Source organism: Rissa tridactyla, chromosome 7 (assembly GCF_028500815.1).
Source record: "Rissa tridactyla isolate bRisTri1 chromosome 7, bRisTri1.patW.cur.20221130, whole genome shotgun sequence".
NCBI classification, from domain to species: Eukaryota; Metazoa; Chordata; class Aves; order Charadriiformes; family Laridae; genus Rissa; species Rissa tridactyla.
The window spans coordinates 10106550-10128614 of NC_071472.1; the positions used below are offsets into that span (position 1 = coordinate 10106550).

The window sequence follows — 22065 nt, forward strand, 5'->3', positions numbered from 1 at the left end:
ACTTTGCCACAAAATAAAATTTGTAATTTCTGAATTCCTATACATAATGCCATGAGACAGATGCAGGATCATCATTCATCTGCAAATGAAACTAAGTTTTCCTTGTGTGCCATGCTGATTATAGTCAACTGACATAGCCAATATATTCTGCTCAGCGGGATCTAACAGACCTTCTCAGGACTGTTTATCAATTTGTGCCTTGTGCCCAAAGAAGACTTGCCAAGTCAGATGGAACCCAACACGGACACTGAGGTGAATTCCTTATTTAGGGTTTTACTTGACCAGGGTTTCCAGGTCATAATTCTTGGCAGAGCTGGGGATGTGACGACGTGGGTGAAAGCAAAATAGTGATGATCCTGGCAGTACTGGTTAAGATAGGAACATGTGGACCGTGCCACACACAAAGGACGTAATTTTCTCCTCCCTCATTATTAGTGTCAACTCTGTCCTGTCCAGATTTTTAATTCAGCAGCATTGCCTCGGTTCAATCTGGATCCAAATAGCAAACTTAGTCACATACATATAAATCAGTACAGACTAGAAAGAACAAACCTGTATCTACTTAAAAATGTATTCTGCAGACACAGTATAAGGTAGCCAGGAAGAAAATATGTCCAGAACCTAAATTACACTGAGTTGCAGTAGGGAAACTTTTACCTGCTTAAAATTCATCCTTGAACTGACTTCCCCTGGACTTTTGTACCAAAAGGCTTTTCTGCTGAGGATGGTTCAGTTTGTTTTCAAACAGCTGGTGGAGATGGCAATTATACTTTTAACTAAATAAAGCCAGTGCCCAGACCTGTTATCCAGTCTGTGAAAGACTAGACAAGACGACATGGTTCATATTCTGAAGTTCTGGCAAAATAAATTTAATTCTCGTCCTGGTAATCTGTATGACCTCTGCAAAACAATAATTACAGATGGTGAAAAATTACTTTTGTTTCATCTCTAACATTAGTAGCTTTAAAAAAAATGTTATATGCAGTAAACACTTTGAAATTAATAGCGTAATAGTTCTGCAGTTTATTCTGCATTACAGCAAGGTACTGCAGGCTGAGCCTTACATAATTTGTAGTCATTCAGATTCCTAAAAACACGGTGGTTACTGGTTTAAGGTAGCAAAGTCATCTGCTGTGAATTCCTGTACTGTTTGTGCCATCTGCTGGCCAAGAAGAACCTGAAAGACGCTGCATTTCAGCCTGCAGGAATCACTCTTGAGCCAAAAAGCAGAAGGAAGAACACTAGAAGGAAAGGTCACGCTATCCCTGGAATCAAGGAGCAGCTGGGATCTCCAGCTGGCCAGCTGGAAAGCACTGCCTAAAAGAGCTCCAAAAAACCGTGTCCTGGAAATGAGGGGCTCCCAACTTTGGCCTACTTGATAGCACTGCCGGGCTGGTGAAAATCCAGAGGATTTCCATGTTCTTTGGGCCCATCAGGAGGAACACAGAGCAGACCAGGTGGCTACTGAAGATGCAGGACTTCACCAAAGGTGCAGCTGTGTCCTTTATCCCGAGGGTCGGCACTGGGGATTCTGCAAGCCTGAAAGTTTCACCAGCTTTAGCGTTGGAAGTCGGCACTGAACGTTTTCACCGCCCCGTGCTGTGCCGTTATCTCCTGGGGACGCCAGAGGAGATAACAGCCGGTGGGGATCTCTGCTTTCGGCTGCCGTCTGGCGGAACTGTGGGGCACACCACCGTGTCTCCAGCCCCTCCGGCTTGCACACCAGAGGCCAGGAGGGTGTCCCCAAAACACCTCTCCTGCCGGTGCTAAATCTAGCACCGTGCAGGCGTTTTTCTTCCATTGGAGATAAACACCGTGAGCGCAGGTAACACTACCGGGCGAAGGGGTACTGTGGGGCAGGGGGTGGCTGTGGAGGAGGCGGAGGAGATGAAGGAGATCCCTTCCTCAGGGTGACACCGAGCACTAGCCGTCTTCCTTCGCTACGCTACCGGGGACGGGCGGGGGCGGGACACGCGGTGCCACCTCCCACCCGTGTCCGAGGACACCCCCATCAGGGGTCGCTGCCTCTGTCGCTGCCTCCCGGCGAGGCGATGTCTCCGCCGGGCCGCCGGAGGCCGCTGCGGGCCGCCCGTCAGGCCTGGCGGGGAGGAGGGGGTTCCGGCGGGGCCCGTATCCGCCGTCCCCACGTGTGGCCGGTTGAGCCGGGGCCGGGGGGAAAGAGGCGGCGGAGATGTCGGTGTCGGTGGCCGCGGGCAACCTGCCCATGCGGCTGCTGCGCAAGAAGATCCACAAGCGCAACCTGAAGCTGCGGCAGCGCAACCTGAAGCTGCGGCAGCGCAACCTGAAGCTGCGGGCGGCCGAGGGCGCAGGTACGGCGGGGCCGGGGCCGGGCGGGCGGCGCTGCGGAGCCTCTCCCCGGCCGAGCTCTTGCGGAGCCGTCGCTGACTTTGGGTTTGTTTTTTTTTTCTCTTCGCTTTCTCTTTTCTCTCCGAAACGCGTCTCCGCGCCCTGCAGGCGAGGCGGCATCGCAGGGACCGCCGGAGGAGGAGGAGGAGGTGGAGGCGGCGGCGGCCGGAGCGGCCGCGGATGCTGCAGATGCTGCGGATGCTGCTGGTCCCCGGGGCGGGGAGGAGAAGAAGAGGAAGAAGAAGAAGAGGAAAGCGGCGGCTAATGCGGAAAATGGTACGTTATATTAATAAATACGACTTGTCTCCCCAGGCTGTTATTCCCGGAGATCTGAAAAAACGCCGGCTCTTGTCTTCCACCCGGTCGGAGAGGATGTGTCCGCTGGACGGTGTGAGAAGTACCGCGTGTCGGTCTGGTGCATGTTTTAAAGTCCTGGAGGTCTTCAGTGTTATCCTTCTTCTTATTCCAGCTGTAACATTTGAATTTTAATATGTACTAAACCAGTAGCACCCAAGGCCAAGTGCCGGGTCCTGCACTTGGGTCACACCAACCCCATACAGTGCCACAGGCCTGGGGAAGAGTAGCTGGAGAGCTGCCTGGTAGAAAAGGACCTGGGGGTGTTGGTGGACAGCCAGCTGAATATGAGCCAGCAGTGTGTCCAGGTGGCCAAGAAGGCCAACAGTATCTTGGCCTGTATCAGAAATAGTGTGGCTATCAGGGCTAGGGAAGTGATTCTGTCTCTGTACTGGTGAGGCCCCACCTTGACTGCAGTGTCCAGTTTTGGGCCCTGCACTACAGGAGGGACATTGAGGTGCTGGAGCAGGTCCAGAGAAGGGCAACGGAGCTGGTGAGGGGTCTGGAGCACAAGTCTCCTTGTGCACAAGGAGCACAAGCTCCTCCTTACGAGGAGGGAGGGAGGTTGTTCAGCCTGGAGAAAAGGCGGCTGAGGGGAGACCTTCTCGCTCCCTACAGCTACCTGAAAGGAGGGGGTAGCCAGCTGGGGGTCGGTCTCTTCTCCCAAGGAACAGGTGATAGGACAAGAGGAAACAGCTTCAAGTTGCGCCAGGAGAGGATTAAGATGGATATTAGGAAAAATTTCTTCACTAAAAGGGTTATCAAGCATTGGTGGAGGCTGCCCAGGGAAGTGGTGGAATTGCCATCCTTAGAAATATTTAAAAGACGGGCAGCCGTGGTGCTGAGGGACATGGTTTAGTTGTGGACTTGGCAGTGCTGGGTTAATGGTTGGCCTTGATCTGAAAGGTCCCCTTCCACTCTAGATGATCCTGTATTGCTGCACAGGATTCTGCTTTGTAACGTTACGTTTGGATGTTTTGCTTGTTTATTATGCCAATACATATACTGTCTTTCAAAGTAGAGCTTTGACAGACGGATGGTTTCTGTCTTGAATGTGCTTGAATGTTCACCCATTGCATCTTTTTAGCACCACATCCAGCCTTTGGCAGCATCTGTACATTATGAAACTGAAGTATAGTGGGAAACTACCCCAAAAAAATGTCACCCTGCAAATATTCTTAGATTTTTCTATGTTTTTATACATACATATACACACACACATATATATATTTTTATATATATTTGAAACTTCTATCTTTTATATGTTTGATTTTTGTGACACTTCTCTTTATTTGCATACCCATGAGTGTTTTCATGCAGGATTTTCATGTGAGGATTCAGGTATTTAGAACATTTCACATGACCAGAGCACAAACTGTGTTGGAAACTTGGTGTCTGCATTACCGATAGGAAAGAATTTTGTAACTTGTTCCACGTTTCCACAGAAAATTTCATGTAGTATACATTAAGCTTCACTGTTTTACTGTGCGAGGTGGACTGTGCGCAAGGAACTTCCGAATTTTTTGCTCTTTGCCTCAAACTTCCATAGAAACCTCACCTCCCTCCTCCCACCCATGAAGAAAGCATGATATTTTAAGTGGTTTACAGACTAAAGAAATTCACTCTGTCGGACAACTTTTGATCATGAACATGCCTTTTGTGTCTCTAACTGACGTGTCTTCTGTAAAATAATACTCTAGATACAGAAACTAAAAAAGTGAAAACTGAAGAAGATGAATCCGTGGAGGCAGAAGATGAAGAGAAGCAGGATTCTGGAGAGAAGGAAGAGGAGGAGGGGGAGGAGGACGAAGTGCCCAGTTTACCACTAGGTGTAACAGGTATTTTGTGTCCTCTTTTTCATACACGTGCAAAAAGCCAAGGTCTAACACTTTCTTCTAGAGCAAATTGCATTTTTCAAATTAGCTTTGTTAAGTCAAGTGTTTGAATATAGGTGACATGACACTGGCAACTGTACAGCTGTTACTCTGTTCCTGTTCTTTGAAATTTGGATTATATACACACTCCTATTAGTCTTAAAATTGTTAGTGAAAACCTGTTCTAATATGTATATACACATATACGTTTAATTGTAAAAGAAGTCAACAAAGGGCAAGATGGAGGTGTACAACTAGTAAATTTGGCATGAGAAGCAGTGCATTCATGTTCATTTTTAACAGCTCTGTGTACTATTCTTAGGAAAACGTTAATACAGAGTATTTTGTCAGCATCTTCAGATTTTATGGTAGAAAGGAATAAGAAAAAAACCTTTTATTTTAATTTTTTTTCATCTAGGTCAATTCTAACTGGGTAATCTCAGAGGATAGATGGAACTGAAGAAATAAGTTTGAATTTTTTGTTTTTATTCCCCCTCCCCTCACTTCAGGTGCTTTTGAAGACAATTCTTTTACTTCCCTGGAAGGTCTTGTCAGTGACAATACACTGAAAGGCATAAATGACATGGGTTTTACGCACATGACCGAAATTCAGCATAAAAGTATTAAGCCACTTCTGGAAGGCAGGTAAGAAATGCATATTTTAATCACTATATTGACCCCAAATGTTGTGTAAATTTTGTTAGGAAGCTAAATTCATGAAATGGCACTTTCTGTAGCTAAACTGTTTTTTTTAAGTATGTTCTCATACATTTTAAATGTTTTGTTTATAGACATTAATACAAGTTAACACAGTATATCTGTGTTGGCGTGTGAATAAATATTTGGGGTAAGCTCATGGAAACTGCTTTGCATTTGGCTTTGAAAGCAGGGGAGTCTGTCTTCACCTGTCTCGTGTCAGCGCGTCCTCAAAGAATCTCTAGAGACATGGGGACCAACTGCTGTGAACCACACCTGCCACCCAGCTCTTAATACCAGCTCTAGTGGTTTTCTGGATGCCATGTTATGTATTACAGTGTCAACGTTGCTCAAAATACGATTGTTCTCTTCTCTGTAGGTTTACCTAAAATACTTCTCTTTGTAACTTTCTTGCATACAGGGATATTTTAGCAGCTGCAAAAACAGGCAGTGGTAAAACACTTGCGTTTCTTATTCCTGCAGTAGAGCTCATCTACAAGTTAAAATTCATGCCCAGGAATGGTAAGGCTCTTCATTTCACAGTTGAATTTTACTGTGCCGCAGCCGTTCAGGGACGTGGCTAGGAGGGAGACTGGATGAATTGTTGTAACTTATTCTTGTCTGATTGATGTATTTTTTAGGAACGGGTGTTATTATTCTTTCTCCTACTCGAGAGCTTGCTATGCAAACCTATGGAGTTCTTAAAGAAGTTATGAATCATCATGTTCACACCTATGGTCTGATAATGGGGGGCAGTAACAGATCAGCAGAAGCACAGAAACTTGCAAATGGAATCAACATCATTGTAGCAACACCAGGAAGACTGCTGGATCATATGCAGGTAGATAAAATATTGATGTCTAATCTGCGTTATTAAAACGTAATAAAACTCCTGTCCCTGTCTGACTCTGAATTTGTTAATCTTCTAGAACACTCCAGGTTTCATGTACAAGAACTTGCAGTGTTTGGTAATTGATGAGGCGGATCGTATCTTGGAGGTTGGATTTGAAGAAGAAATGAAACAGATCATAAAACTTCTACCGAGTAAGAAAAAAAAAAAAAATCAGTCTTTTCTGGAAGTCACTTGACTAACATTATGTCTTCTTTATGACTCGATTATTGTAAGAGAAGTCATTAATTTTTATAGTTCTGTAAATGCACTTGCGACTGGTTGTCTTACTCTGTCCTTTTTTCCTGATAGCTAGTATGTATTATGTTATTTAACATCATTTATCTGAAGGACAGAGTTTTCATATGCACTTTAGGGATATAATTCTGTTCATATACGATCCTTTTAGTTTAACGTCTACGTTCTCTCATTCATCTTCCTCTGTCCGTTTATTTTCTGCCGTTATTTCCTAATAAGACTTAAACATAAGGAAAAAGCTCTTCTGACTTGCAGTTCAAATTTTCTTCATACATCCCAGAACAGTACCTTAAGGAATTTTAAGTAATTACCTTAAAATTTTCTTCTCCTAATTTTTCATTTAGTTATTCCTTCCAGTTGATGTATTAAGAGATTTTCAGAGTCAGTAAGGCTCTACCTTTAACTTTCCAAATGCAGAAAAAAAACTCAAAAGAAAACATGGAAATAGTGTATAAAAAAATCAGTGATAAATATTTTGAAGTTCCACATCTTAAATATTAAAATTCAGATTTGCATGTTTAAAATGCAGATATATAAATCTAAAAAATAACATCCTGTGAAGAATGTAAATGAACAGTGCTAAAAAGAAAGGGAAGGAAGAGTGGGAAAATGGCATTTTCTTCATGAAGTGGAAAATGACAGATAAAAGAAATTTTTACTTTGCATGAGTTTAAATTGGTTTTGTCGCATTATGAAGGAAATTCCGTCTTAAAACGGACACTTCAAAACAGGAAAAAATATTCAAAAATGGTGGCAGCGGTTGTTCGGCAAGAACAATCGCGACTGTTCTTGCAGTTGTTAAATGGAACAGGCGAAGTCTGCGTTTTCCATGTACTCATGTAACAAGACAATGTTAGAGGATCAGGATATATATTTGAGGTGGGCGATGACAGGCAGGCAGGAGATGTCCTACACCTGCTCTAAGATCACCAACGTCCCTGAGGCTCAGTGCAGACGTACTGCCACGTGACTAAATAGCATGCACAGATGTGTAGGTTCTAGGCTGATTTTGCAAGACAAACAGTAACAATGCCCTTTAGTTTTGGTAAGTTTTTTTTATTGCGGTCTCTAGCATGATTTTTTTTGTTTTTCTGGTTTTGTTTTTTTTTTAACAAAAACATTCTAGTATTCATGGGAATGAAATCAACTTATAGTTAGAAGTAGAAAATTAGAAGGTCAGTCTCTATTTAAATCATTGTTTTGTGTCTAAATTGGAGAGCAAATTATTATTAACATTCTCCCAGAGAGAAAGAATAATTGTGTTTTGATAGCTGTTAGGATTTTGGGGGTGGGGGCAGCCTAAGTAAACATCCTGTACAATCCATAATACAACTGCACCTGTCTTTGCTTGTCATTAAGAGTGTGTTTGAATTAGAATTTAATTGAAAAAAGATGATGACTTGCTCGGGGAAGTTTGCAGCTAGAGATTTTATGGAATTGCTATTTGAATTCTTCATTAAAAAATCAGGTTGTCTTCCAAAATAAATATTTTTTCAGAGCGCAGACAGACGATGCTTTTTTCTGCTACGCAAACCAGAAAGGTTGAAGATCTGGCGAAGATCTCTCTGAAGAAAGAGCCGCTATATGTTGGGGTTGATGATAACAAGGAGACAGCAACAGTAGATGGTCTTGAACAGGTAAAACATAAATGTTATTAAAAGAGGCATGATCTGTGAACATACCGAGTCCTATGTGTTTTTAACAGGGTTGTACAAACAGTGTCTTAAAGGGTGTTTACCCTCCTAATCAGCAAAAGCTATCAGTTGCTTAACGGCCTTTATTCAGTCTGCTAGCTATAGTCAGTTCTGTGCATCTAATCAGTGTCTGCAGGACAGATGATATAAAACATCATGAAATAGTAATATTACTTACTTAAAAGTTACTTACACTTGTCTATTCCTATTTATATTACATATCTAAGCCCCAGTTGTCTTTCTAACTATTCTCCACGTTACTCACTAGAGATACATGTACTTCAGGTATATTTAATTGTTGCTGCTTCAGATAATAGCTGAATGGAGCTGCACAGTAGTTTCTGGGTTTGCGCGGTTGGTATGATGAGTGTTGTTATAAAATTACCAGTAGCTATGTATTACCTTAAAAGAGTAAACTGGTAGCAAGAATTCTGTAAAATAAAATTTTTGAAATCATAAAAAATATTAAGAACCCTATGCAGTTATTCTCATGCCTAATGTCAGTAATTCAAATTTCTTGACGTGGATTTTTGTTGTATAAACTAATTACTTTTGACCAAACTTGTGTTAGTTTGGATAATTAAAAATTACTTCTTTATGTTTCAGGTTAGTACAGTAAGTTTCTTGCCAAGCTCATCATCTTTAGGAGTTCATATACCAGGGTGAGGGACAGACAATAAATCGAATGGTTTGGTCCAATGTAGCTGGAAAAATTGGCATGTTTGTTTCACAATATAACACTTCCCTGATTTAATTGTATTGCTGAAGCAAAAGTTTGTTCCATGCTACTTTATTTAACAATATTTAAAAATTTTCCAGGGGTATGTAGTGTGTCCATCTGAAAAAAGATTCCTTTTGCTCTTCACATTCCTCAAGAAGAACCGGAAGAAGAAACTAATGGTATTTTTTTCTTCATGTATGTCAGTGAAGTACCATTATGAATTACTCAACTATATTGATCTGCCTGTTTTAGCCATTCATGTAAGTATTTTATTAATTGATTAATTAATCTGATAGTACCTGTAAGTTGTTACTGACCTTACATTTGCCTTGTTTATTTCAGTCCAGTTTCAAATAAACAGATACTCTGCTCACAAAACTGATGATGATCTTGGTTAGCCTGTAGAGGAAGGAGATAAAGCAAAGACTACGTAATAACAACACTTCAACATTGTTAATATTGCTCTTTTCCAAACCAGGGCTGAACACCGATAATAATTTATTTTCTGTGTGTAGAAAACGTTATGGTTTCTTCCTAGTGGTTGCCCGCCATTAGCACTAAAACTCAATTTGTGGGGCAAAGCTATTGTCAGAGGAATCCAAACACCCTGATCCGTGGAGTGTTGGGTACTTTTTCTAAGGCCAGGGTGATGTTTGGTTTTACTATGCCAGTGCTCACCATGTGGATGAGTATTTTCAATCTTTATCAAAACCATAGGATACATAGTTTAAGTGAAAGAATTGACTGAAAGTTTATGAAATAGTTATAACTAACCACAAATGTCCTTTTTTAATTTTCTTTATTATTTTGGGGATTTTTTTGCTATACTTTGATAGAACTGTTACAAGTATTATTTTATTTTTTTTTAAACCTGTAATCTTAACATATCGCTAGACTTGCAAATGTCCTTTTTCTGAACTTCAGGCATTTATGCAGCCCCCTTGAAAGGAATGCTTACGCAAACAAATTTTTAATGCTTTGGAAGATACAGTGGTATCTCTGAGAGATGCCATTTCATGTAGCCCTGCGCTGTTGCCTGTGGTGGCATTGTTTCTTCACTGTGAAATGGTTCGGCTTGGTCTGTACAAGTCCATGATAGGGAAAGATGCTTCATATAATATTTTTTGGGGGGCAGAAATATGTAAAATAGGAACCTTAAATTTGAGCTTACAAGTTGGCAGACTGTTTTTAATTTTCCTTTTTAGTTGCTATTTCATCATTTGTGTGTTTCTTTCCTTTCAGGGCAAGCAGAAACAAACCAAACGTACTACAACATTTTTCCAGTTCTGTAATGCAGAATCTGGGATACTGTTGTGCACTGATGTGGCTGCCAGAGGATTGGATATTCCTGAAGTTGACTGGATTGTCCAGTATGACCCTCCAGATGATCCAAAAGTAAGTTAAGGAAATAGAGAAACTTCACAGAAACAAATCAAATCCTAGCTACAAATGTAGTTGCAGAGAAAAGCTGAAGCTGCTGCTTGACAGAGGTCAGGATTCAGCCATGTTCATATCCAGCAGCTGATTTCTTCAAGCTCCCAGGAAACACTGCACCTAGCTGAGACCTTCGTTACCTTTTTAAGAGTTGCTTTTTTAAAACATTATTCTTTGTGCTGTTAAATTATTTAAAATCTAATCAGCTGAATAACAAAACACTTCTCAGGAGGAGTATGAGTTTATATATGCATCCCTGAGTCTCTTAAACAGGTTCTTCCAATGGAAATTTGATTTTTATTTAAAAATCAGTATTCTTATCTGAATAAACATCCAGCGTAAACAAGCAAAACTCAAAAAAACTCAGAAGTTTTGACAAATATACAGGGCAAATATACCAAAAGCAAAGTTTAATTTTCAGTTACAGCAGACTAAGATTTTTTTTACTTCAGTAAAAGGTTTACTGAAGTTCACTGAAGTAAAAGGTTTACTTTTAGTCCGGGAGTTTCTGTCTCAGCCTAATTATGCTTTGCATCTTCCACACTTGGTTTCCCTCATCCATGTGTTAGTGCTAAGAAAAAGTCTTACAAAATAATGGATGATGTTAACTATTAATGTTAACTTTGGGGTTCCTTTGTGAAGCTGATTATTATACACGTGTGAAAGACTGATTGGACTTGGTGTTTCTTATTCTTCCAAAAGGAATATATTCATCGTGTTGGTAGAACTGCCAGAGGCATAAATGGTAGAGGACACGCTCTGCTCATTTTACGACCAGAAGAACTGGGCTTTCTTCGTTACCTAAAACAAGCCAGGGTAAACTTATGTCTAGATGCTTTTAATAATTTTTCTTTTTTTTTTTACTGTGCAACAGCTTATAAAGGCAAAACCTGTAATGATTAATCAACACTTTAATTTTTTAAGCAAAAAACATTCTGTTTCTTAGAAAATATTTAACTGAACATCTGACTTAAATCTAAAGTCGGCAGGACAAAAGTAAACGTTGAGTGTACTTACAGTTGCTTTGCAACTGTGCAACTTGTGTTATTAAAAGCTAAATAAATTTCCTACGTCCTGTCTGTGGGAGGATACTGGGAGCTTGGCCATCCAGAGGAAATTAAAACACGGATGTTGCTCATGCTTTTTATTAATTTTTTTTTATTCAAAGACTCAATCGAATTTTGTTCAATTCCAAAAGAACGGTAGCCTTCTTCTAAATATAATCATTTTAAAATGATAAAACTGCACATAGTTTTGAGGTTGCTGTCCTTATGGGCTTGTTTGCAGAGTTTTGTCACTTGCAACTGAAGTGGTATAGCTTCTAAAGCGAAACCTAAAGGGGTAAAAGTGCCGTATTGTGAGCATCTTTATTACTCTAGCTTAAAGGAGGTGATAATACTGACATATTGATGTAAAAGCACTTTGTGCCTATGATAAGGGTAGTAATGGTATAATGGTCTGATCATTGCTATGAATAAAAGATGATGCCAAAAACCTAAAAATAGAAATATGTACAGGTGTGCTTTTCATTCACAAAAACATCCTTGAACTTGAGAGTTGCAATTGCATATTAACAGATACAGCTGTGGTATTGAAAATAAAAATCTTCTGTTACCTTGCAGGTCTTTTTCTATTTGTCTTAGGTTTTAAATGTATCCAGTGTTCACACGGTACATATAACTTTGATATTTTGTTGTGGTTTTGTTTTTTTAAGGTACCCCTAAGTGAATTTGAATTTTCTTGGTCAAAAATTTCAGACATCCAGTCTCAGGTATGAAGTGACTTCATACTACAGCTACTCTGAATATCTGTGTAATAATTTATATGGAGAATGTTATAGTCTATAATGACTGAAGCTTAAAAATATGTATGCTTGTCTGGAAAAGTTCCTGTAGATGACTACCGTGCAGTAAATACTTCTGCCGTGTTGTCCCTCTATGATATTAAAGCAGTAAGATGTTTTGACATTAAAGATGAATTTTAATATTCAGTACTAAAGCGTCATCATTATATGGTATGAATTTGCTTGTAAGAATTATTTTTTAGTGTTACATGGCAAAACCACAGGGATGTAAACCTGCTTTCAACTTTTGAACAGAATGTTCTTGTGTAGCATAGCAAACAGGATTTCAGTAGCTTTTATTGAATAGTTCTGTATGTTCAGATTCATTGGGAGTAACATATGTCTTATAAGATGATTTATTCAGACTTCAGTGTGCAGAAGGAGATCCAGTACCAACACTTAGAAATGCTAGTATATATCCCAGGTGTATTTAAATGATATTAATAAAGCCCATTATCAGCTAAACCTGTTTTGTGCTGCAAAAATAGCCATGGACCATGAAGTTGAATATCATGGATAGTTCTGTAGATGTGAATTTCTATTGTCCCTTAATTCTGTGAATTATTCTTTTGATAAGAGCTCTGTAAGGCTTCTTTGCAGTAACTTAAATTTATAGCAAGTACAAGAAACAGTGAAGACAGTCCTTAAAGAAGGAGGTTCCTAGTTAAGAATAATTAGGAAATAATGATGTCTATGTAACTTATTTTTAGTATGCTGAATTAATGTATGTTAAACATCAAATGAGACACTTTGACCTAAAGGCTATTGGTCCGCAACAAATAAACTGAGACATTTTATGCTACTGCATCTGCATTTTTGTCTTAGAATTAATACTGCTTACTTTACAATGCATTTGCATCATAATAGAGAAGACTACATAGAGAATTACATGGAATGGTACAGTTTAGATGTCTGACTTAAAAGTATACTGTCATTGTCCATTAATTCTGAATATGCATAGTTTTGTGGTGTGACTGCAGTTGTATACTCCTCCTTTGATGAACTTGTTTGGGACAAGCCAATTTATTATTTCTGTAAATTTTCATACTGCTGAGGTTTTATACTATAATTCAGCTTCAGGCTATTTTGTCCCTCTATTTGTTTATAAAAATACTCTGATATATGTATGTGCGCTCTACTGTCAAAGGGCAATTTTGCTGGAGTCACTAGTGAATATCACTGCAACTCACAGTCAATAATTTTCTTGAATGTAATATATATGCTTGTTTTAGCTATAATTGAATATGTCTTTTGTTTGTTTGTTCGTTTGTTTTTTCCCCTCCACCAGCTGGAGAAACTGATTGAGAAGAACTACTTCCTTCACAAGTCAGCCCAGGAAGCATACAAAGCTTACATTAGAGCTTATGACTCCCATTCTCTGAAGCAGATCTATGATGTCAATAACTTGGATCTTCCCAAAGTCAGCCTTTCATTTGGTTTTAAAATTCCTCCGTTTGTCGACCTCAGTATCCTTTTATGCTTTATAAATGTTAAATGCAACTTACTAAAGGTCCTATGCTACTTCAAATTCTGAATTTTTTTAATTTTTTTTTTTTTGCTATTAATCACATAAATGCATCATGCTCCAACAATAGTTTTATCAAAGAAGATGTTAAATAGCAAATAGCACAATGGAAACAGTTGCCTACAAACATCGATGTTCTGGTGCATGTACGTGTTGTATGTGCTTCAGTTGCTGCAGGGTAGCAGATACTGAAATGCATATATGCCTACATGTTCTAGAGCACTGTTCTCCTCCATGCAAAACTATTTTCATTGAAAGGTAGGTACTAATGTTTCATAATCGTAGAATATTGAAATAGAGGGACAAGAGGGACAATAGAAGACTGTATCTAGATTACCGTCAAACCTTCCAGTGGATGGAATTTGAAGAAATAGTACTTTGGCCAACTTAGTTGGACAACTGGAGAAATAAAAGCATTATTTAGAACCAAGGGCACCAAGTCCTAGTTTTGTCTGTAGTTATGCAACTTAACTATTTGTATAATGCTGCTGTTTTATTCTCACGCTATTAACTCTTACAATACCTAAAAAGCAACATTTCATTTTATTCCTTTTTAAGTTCTTTAACAATAAAATTCCAGATGTTAACAGCAACCATGGCAGAAGACTACAGAAGAGAGGTGGAGGTGGTGGATTTGGTTACCAGAAATCAAAGAATGTCCACAAAGCTAAAATCTTCAAGCATATTAGCAAGAAATCAGACAGTCGGCAGTTTTCTCGTTAATCACACATTCATTAAAATGGCTCCTTGCATTGGAACAGACTACCTTGATCAAAACCATCTGACAGTTACTTCCAATTTAAACTGCTCTTTTCACATTTTTAGGGGTCTTCAGGGTTTTGTTTCTGAGAACATCTTTTATCTTTCAGTTCAGGAAGACTCTTTGGAAGTGAGACTAAAGATAGAAATAGAGAATATGGCCTGCTAATTTTGCCATACTTGTTGTGAGGAAGAATATAGTTGAATATAATTGTCTTAAGTCAATACTACAGAGCTTTTTATGAAAGAAAGAAAAAATACTTTTAGGTTTTATAGAAGAATTTTTTTTACATTTATCCTTTTTTTCTATGCACACCTCTGAAAAATTGTAGACAACACGAGGACAGGTTACAGTGTGAGATAAAAAAAAATATTTGCACACATGAATCATTGCAAGGGTTTCTAATGCTACAGAACTCTGTTTTGTCCATCAAATATTCCGAAGAATATAGGAAGATTCCTTTAGAACAGAACATACCCATGAATAATTAAGGCTGTATGAGCTCGTGATTAATTTCAGTTGTGATATCTGTATAACAAGTACAGTGTCATAGATTAAAAAAAAAATCTCTTATACAACTCTGGGACATGCTTAGTAGTGTTTCTTTTAATGTGATAAAATGGTAACATTCTAGTGAAATGTTTGGTTCTCCTTCGTATTCTCTTTAAATCTGAATGTATCCATCTGGTAATGTCTAGTGTACTCTCTTATGAATATGCAAAGAAAATTGAGAAAAACAGATTACATAAATTGAAGCACTTGACCCAGATAATTTTTAAAAATGCTCCATAGCCTTGATGCAGTGAGAATTTTTGCACTTGTATCTTGTAAATTATAAAAGTGAATGGTTTTTTAGTCTTAGTTTATCAGACTAGTGATGGTCAAAGTCAAAGATACTACCACAGGATTGGCGAGGGGGGGGAGAGAGACTTGGTAAGTGAAAAAGTGAGATAGGGTATAAATATACTAGAAGGATTTTTTATGGGAGAAATGTAGAACACTGAAATACAAGAAGATGGAATACATGTTGCAAATAGAACAAACATGGAGACTAAGTAAAAAAAGAATACACAAGTTGGACAAAAGTAGAATAACTACATTCCATATATTATTTTCATATCTCTACTACTGTAGAGTAGATAACTATTATAAGACTACAATGGGGGTGGGCAACAGTATTTCAAAAATGTTCATCCATCAATGCCGGGAAAGACTAAAATGTCAGAGAATCCAGACATCTGGGCCCCGCGTACAGTAAAACAGCTTTTAATTTGCATCTAAAATGTAACACAGGACCAATTATGAATAAAAAAGCATATGTAGTTATTCCAATATAAGGTGGACTGTTATTCTGTAAGTCTTCTGAAGTAGCATGTCAGATTTAAAACTATGATATATGCACTGAAGTATCACAAAAGAACATCAGTGAACTTTCATTTCACCCTTGGAGAAACAAGATCATTTGTTTTGGAAAATAGTATGACCATTCTGTTGCTAGAGCTTCCACCATTCAAAACTGAGAGTGTTGCCTTCTTTTCCCTTTTTTGTGAAACAGCTCTGACTTTAAGCCCTAATGGACTTTTCAAGACTCTTAATTAACATTGGTCAGGTATTAAGAATTTCTGATATGTCAAAATACTGAAGTAAGTTAATTTGGATTTGAATGTCTCATGCTTCCAGAAAGCAAAATCTGCTCTGAAGGGTAAGCAATACTAAGTATGTGATACCTAGTCCATACAGTTCTAGTCTTTGATTCTGGGTTTGCTTATATATTTATAAATAATAGATGTCAAAATAGTTCTCATTTCTGTTTATTAATAGCATATTTTTAGAATAATCTCTGAGACCTACAGCATCATACAGTTTAAGGGTTCTGTCTACACCTGCAAGCTGTGCAGTTACAGTATAGAAATTAACTTACTGTGAAATTGACTGAGGGGACTCATTAGATGAACTACAAAATTAATTACTTGGAAAGAGATGTAAGCAAAGCCGAAGTAAACCTCTGTAAAGATCAAGAATGTGGTTATGTGGGCACATGCAGTGTGAACATAGTGTGGAGTACTCGTTGGGAACAGAGAAAAAGCTGAGATGATGGGCACAGTCAGTGACCACCTGTCTGACCATGACCAGTTGGGCTTCAAAGCGCATCAGAATTCCTGCAACTTCTCTATGTAGAAAAAATCTGCTACTCAGAGAACTGTTTTTCTGTCACTCCTCATCATCCTGGGAACAGAAGGCTGACTGCTTTCCCAGCAGCTCGACAACCTCCAGCTCCACCTAATTTTTTCTTCGGAAGAGTTGAGGCACTGTCAATTTCTAAAGTCTGATATTGAGGACAACTGAAAAATAAGGGTTTGGCACAAGTCTGCATAACTTCTCCCTAATGTTTTTTGTTTGCATTTTCTTATAATACAAATAAATCTTTGAAATCTATCTAGAAGATGAAAAGGCTGGATAGTATTTCTCTGGAGTAGCACTAGCTTACCCTAACAAAAAAAGAAAAATAAAAAAAGTTAACACTGTTACTTAGATATTATAGATGTATAATGGCTGCACGGTCTGAAGTAACTACATAGTCTGCTATTTCACACTAATTTAATGATAAAGTAAGAGAGAAATTCCTGAGCTGAGACTAAGTGGGTATTGAAAGAGAAGGGCTTCAGCTTCTGGCTTGTGCAGATGCAGTTAGCTTTCTCTTTGTTTACGGAATCATAAATGAAAAATAGTTTCTGATGAAATATCTATGTGTCTCAGGCAGCATCTATTCTACTATGGTATTGCAAGAAGTTTAAAAGATTGTCAAACTGATTCAAAATCTAACGTTTCCTTTGCAACTTACCCTGTTATCAATCTTGTGAGCAGTTAATAGACCTCAGCCATCAGACTCTCAAGGCTTGTCTCATAACAGTGACTGATAGGTTGGGGACTAATATTGTGTGCTTTGAGAAATTGCCTTTTTTTCTCTGAGAACCTTGACAAAGAAATTGGACTCTTTAAACCACTTAAGGGGGTGATCAAAACTGTCCTGCTTGAACTGGAAGGTTTTTTTGACAGTTCTTGGAACAGGCCCATAAAGGAGAATTCCATTGCTGAGCTACTGCTCATAATCATGAAAAATCTTGTCATGATACGAGATTCCTACACCATAACGCTGCCGAGTTATAGACAAGCACGAGACTAGGCAGAAAGTGTTGCCATCAAATTTTTCAGGGTGAATGTCACAGATAGAGGGCACGTTTATTGACAGTGTAGAGCAAGAGTACTTGAGAGCCAGATAAGATATTATCTACTTAGGTCTGCTGTAAATAAATGTGTTTATATTTTGACAGTAATTAGCCTTTTTGTTTCCTGTATGAGTTGATAACTCAGTTTAAGTAAGCTGCCTAAGCTTTAGATACTCTTAATGATTTGCTTTCAAGCCAGTAATCTAAGGCTCAGGGGAAGGAAGCTCTCACAGGAAAGGTGAAAAGGACTATGTGATTTTAAAAAAAAAATAAAACAAAACAAAACCCTCTAACTTTTGAGTAGAGGCCTCCAATTTCTTCCCACTGTGAAGGAAGGCAGGGTATTGACAGGCTACAGCACAGGTCTGTAACTTGTCTTTTTAGTTCTACCACTGTCCTGGTTAGGAGATAGTTGTCCAGTTACGTCAACCCCCCAAAAGTTAAAAGGGATTTTACAGAAATCTAAAAACCTAATAACCAGAAATGAACCAGTTATTAGCCCTTAAGAGGTGGGTTGGTTTGTTTTGTGTTTTTTTTTCAAACTAAAATAACGATGCTGAAAGAAGCCTAGAATCATCTGGCTAGGCATGCAGAATAAAATCTGTCTCTGTTCTTGACTCTTGCTCCACTAGCTTGATTTCCTCAGGATTTTAGCTGCTTGGCTTGACAGGACACTTCATGCAACTGTTTCCAATGCTTTTGTCTGCTCTAGATTTATAGAAGATGTTGCGCCGTGACAATAAGAATCCAGCCTCTTGAACTGGAATGCTCTTTGCTTCTAAAAAATTTGCTGGCTTGCATCAAAGTCATAAATACTATAATGTTGCTTGTGTCAAATCTCTTTATTGCACAGCCACGTGGGGAAGAGATTACCTTTTCTTTCTCCTCTTAGCCACCACAATAAACTTTTGATACGGAGTTGTGAGGAGAGGTAGAGGAAGGATGCCATTAAGAGAATGGAAGACAAATGGAAAATCGGGGTGCTGTCTAGACACACACTCACTTTGTTATATCGGTGTCATCCAGGTTAAGAACTGCATTCACTTTTCAAAAAAATATCTGAGCATACTCTACACTAGCAGTCCATCTTCCCAAACACTTTTGTAAGCTACAACACTGAAAAACATATAAACCATCTACTATTTTTTCCCAGTTGGTCAGAATAAAAAGAAGAAAATCATAGGCTCTGCAAAATCTTGTATAACAGTTCATCCAAACGCTCCTCTCTATTTTGGCTGTCACCTGAAGATATTTAGCCACTCAGGACTTTCAGAGTTCCTCAATGAGTGGTTGCAATCCCCTATGAATGTTGAGAATCACAGGAATATTAAATGTGTTACTCTGCATAACTACAAGTAGATGTTCACTCACGGGGGTTGATAGACATGTGAATTTGTAGGAGCTATTTTATCTTCCTTACAAGCTCCGGATAACTGTTCTTGATATATTGTCACTTCTTCTAATTAATAAAACCCTTTCTGTATACCAAGAGAAAACAGACTTGAGTAGCAGTTAAGTTCTGCCCAGCACCTTTTTCTAATTGTTATTAGAAAACCTGAGAATGAATTTATGAAGGTACGTAGTAACACTAATACCTACAAAACGTAATTTGAGAACATAAATGTAACCATAAAATGCTGTTGCTTAAAAAAAAAAACAACATAACTTATTTTTTCAATAGAAATTGTATTCTCTGACATCTTTACATTCCTCTCTTAATTGTGGCAGAAGGGAAGTTAACTAAATGGCATGTAGTACTAAAAGAGGCAATTCTTTAATACTAGAAAAAGAATCCTTAACTTCTACTAAGCCCTAGCTGCAGATGACCTGTAACAAAACTATATGAAGTGCTAAGTGATTTTTCAAACGTTGTATTTTCCACTTTATTGCAAAATTTTATGATTCTTTTTCTGGTGCTTTGTAAGTATGTGCTTCTGTAACTTTATGGAAACTCTCCATAATTTTTTGTCCCACTTTCTACATAAATTCAACATAGGATTATTTGTAAATAAGGATCGTTAATATTTCAGGTGTAAACTAATCAATAAGGTATGCAGGTTTTAATTATTGAACTCTTTCTTTGAGTACGGGTATGAAACTTGTCTATTCAAAAGTATTGCACAAGAAATAAACCACACACGCATATATTCCAGACTTGTACTTATGATAAATTCATATAAAGGCCTTGCTTTATTGTATGTGGAATTAATTAGTAGTAACATCTGACCCATGTGAGGAATGTTTTGTGAACAATTTGTCCAGGGAAAGAAGGCCATTTCTACCAAACTTAAGACAAACGTGAAGGAGCTGCTGTGCAGGTTTTAGGCAAGCTAGAATGAGAATCAAAGGCATTTGGGCACCAAAACTTTTTTTAGACACCAATTAAAATAGAAATCAATGGATGTGGGCTCCTAAATAACTTTGAATCTGACACTTAAAAATATTAAAATCAACAAGTGGAAAGCCCATGTCTTGTACATAGTCAAAATAATAGTTTAAAAAAGAAAAAGAAAGAAAAAAATCTAGCTATTCCTTAAGATTATTGGTGGCAGCAGGAGTCAATAGTCAAGCTCAAGCACATTAGATTGACTCAATTTGACTCAATTATAAATTACTAGTTGAGGGGGCTTTTTATGTGGCTGGTCTAACAGGAGGAAGGCCTAATGTTAGCAAATCTGCTGATATATAATCCCTTTTGTATTCATGTGTTGGCCTTAGCTGTGCAAGGGCTCATTCATTATCTGTTAACATAACACGCACACACCCCTGTGGCAAACCTAATTTATGCAGGTATCTTTGCTGACTACCCCTTGTATTTGAAAAACTCCCACTTAGTGGCTCACATCCTCATAGGTTGCATAAAACTGATATTTGAATAGAAATTATTCTGTCCAAAGATTTGCTCATTATTATTAATAAAATCAACACTAGCTAGCATTTATGTGACATCTAGATTCTCCATCACATTTTCAATCACAAAAATATGGAACCAGCTGTCAAAGGGCTCTTGAGGGTTTGGTTTTTTCCCTTGAGCTGAAAGTTTTTATGATATTTATCAAATTAATTGCAGGATTTATATAACTGAGTTTTCTGAAAAATGCTTTATAAAGGAGGCTGGGTTTCTATTAAAGAGCTAGCAGAGAACAGAGGATGGAATAAAATTGCATCTACTAGAAGCTCTCAAAGGACTTTTGTATCTAAAACAAAAAATGGAAAATGAGTCAAAACAGTCAAGTTCAGTGTAGTCCCTTTATAACAGTCTAAAATAATCTGCTTCTATCTCTAAGAGATAAAAGCAAACTTCTGAAAAATGTAAACTGTATTTAAATTTTATATATATGCTATAAAAATACAGCATCACTTCACATAATGAGTTGAAATTCTTGTTATCTGAATGAATCACCATCCTGCGAAGCTGTTCCTAAGCAGCATGCTGTCCTTGAAAGTGCTTGAAAACCAAGTGCTGTAATGAGGCTGGCCTGGGAAGATGCTGTCTGGTGAAGACACAACTGCACAAAAGAGAGCTTGGACAGGAACTATAAGGATGCAGGGAGGATTAAGAGAAGTTAAGAACTTTCAGACTGACAGAAAAATATAACATTATGACAAGGCTGGGTCTGAGGAGATTCATTTCAACGTCGGCAGTCAGAAGAGTGAGTTTTACAGGTGTTTTTTGGTAAGGTGATAAGGACTAGGAAATACGTTTTGCAGTTCCTCACCTCTGTCACAAGCCCTTTTCTCAGCGGTTCTCAGGTCAGCAGGGAAAAGTGAGAAAAGTTGCAAAGGAAGATGGAAAGGATTTCTACGCTTACTTATAAGCAGATTACTATTTTCCACCCTTTTGTGTTTTGTATCCCTCAGACTTCTCAGCCCACAAAACTCCAAACATCCAGATGGAAAGATGACGTTATTTTACATTTACTGTTAATTCCATCATCTAGCTCCAAGTCCTTAGTCACATATTTATTTGCTTATTTTAAGAGCAATGAAACAGTTGGTGGTATCAGTTATCTTTTGAGGATACACACCGCCATTGTTGAGAGAAGAAACTATGAAGATGCAGTTTCTGAAGTCACTGAAAAGTATCAGTGAATGAAAGAGTATTTTCATTGTTTTCGGTGCACTTTGACATGACAGCAACTTGTAATACTGTAACTACTTAAAATTAAACTAAGTCCTCCTTTAGTTTTAGTAGCAGAAAAGTGTGTTTTCATTTTGCTTTATCGTTTTCTTGGTATTGTTTTTTTTTATATAATTTCGTGCAATATTTACTTGCTTTTCTATTATTTAGGATCCATGAATACCTGCAAGTCTCCTCATTTTTTAAAATTCCCTCTTCTCTGCAAAGTATATCCTAGTTTCTGAGACATTGTAACGTGTTGCCATAGCAATCTTTGAGGAGCACTAAGCCTTTGCATTCACA

At 38.2% G+C, this 22065-nt stretch overlaps 1 protein-coding gene across 1 annotated transcript; it reads left to right on the top strand.

Annotated features, from left to right (window-relative positions):
- Window positions 1–2128: 2128 nt before the first annotated feature.
- DDX18 (DEAD-box helicase 18) lies at window positions 2129–18259 on the top strand. Its single transcript, XM_054209686.1, has 14 exons — window positions 2129–2330; window positions 2476–2643; window positions 4422–4559; window positions 5105–5240; window positions 5713–5813; window positions 5933–6132; window positions 6221–6335; window positions 7936–8075; window positions 8952–9113; window positions 10096–10248; window positions 10990–11103; window positions 12002–12058; window positions 13419–13596; window positions 14236–18259. Exons 1-14 carry the CDS (start codon window positions 2192–2194, stop codon window positions 14376–14378), a joined length of 1944 nt encoding a protein of 647 aa, XP_054065661.1. The 5' UTR covers window positions 2129–2191; the 3' UTR covers window positions 14379–18259.
- The last annotated feature ends 3806 nt before the right edge of the window (window positions 18260–22065 follow it).

Coding starts and splice junctions, on each gene's coding strand:
- DDX18 (XM_054209686.1), top strand. CDS start 2,192: ATGTCGGTGTCGGTGGCCGCGGGCAACCTGCCCATGCGGCTGCTGCGC. Junction 5,814..5,932: donor AAAATTCATGCCCAGGAATG/GTAAGGCTCTTC, acceptor TGTATTTTTTAG/GAACGGGTGTTATTATTCTT. Junction 8,076..8,951: donor CAGTAGATGGTCTTGAACAG/GTAAAACATAAA, acceptor AAAATTTTCCAG/GGGTATGTAGTGTGTCCATC.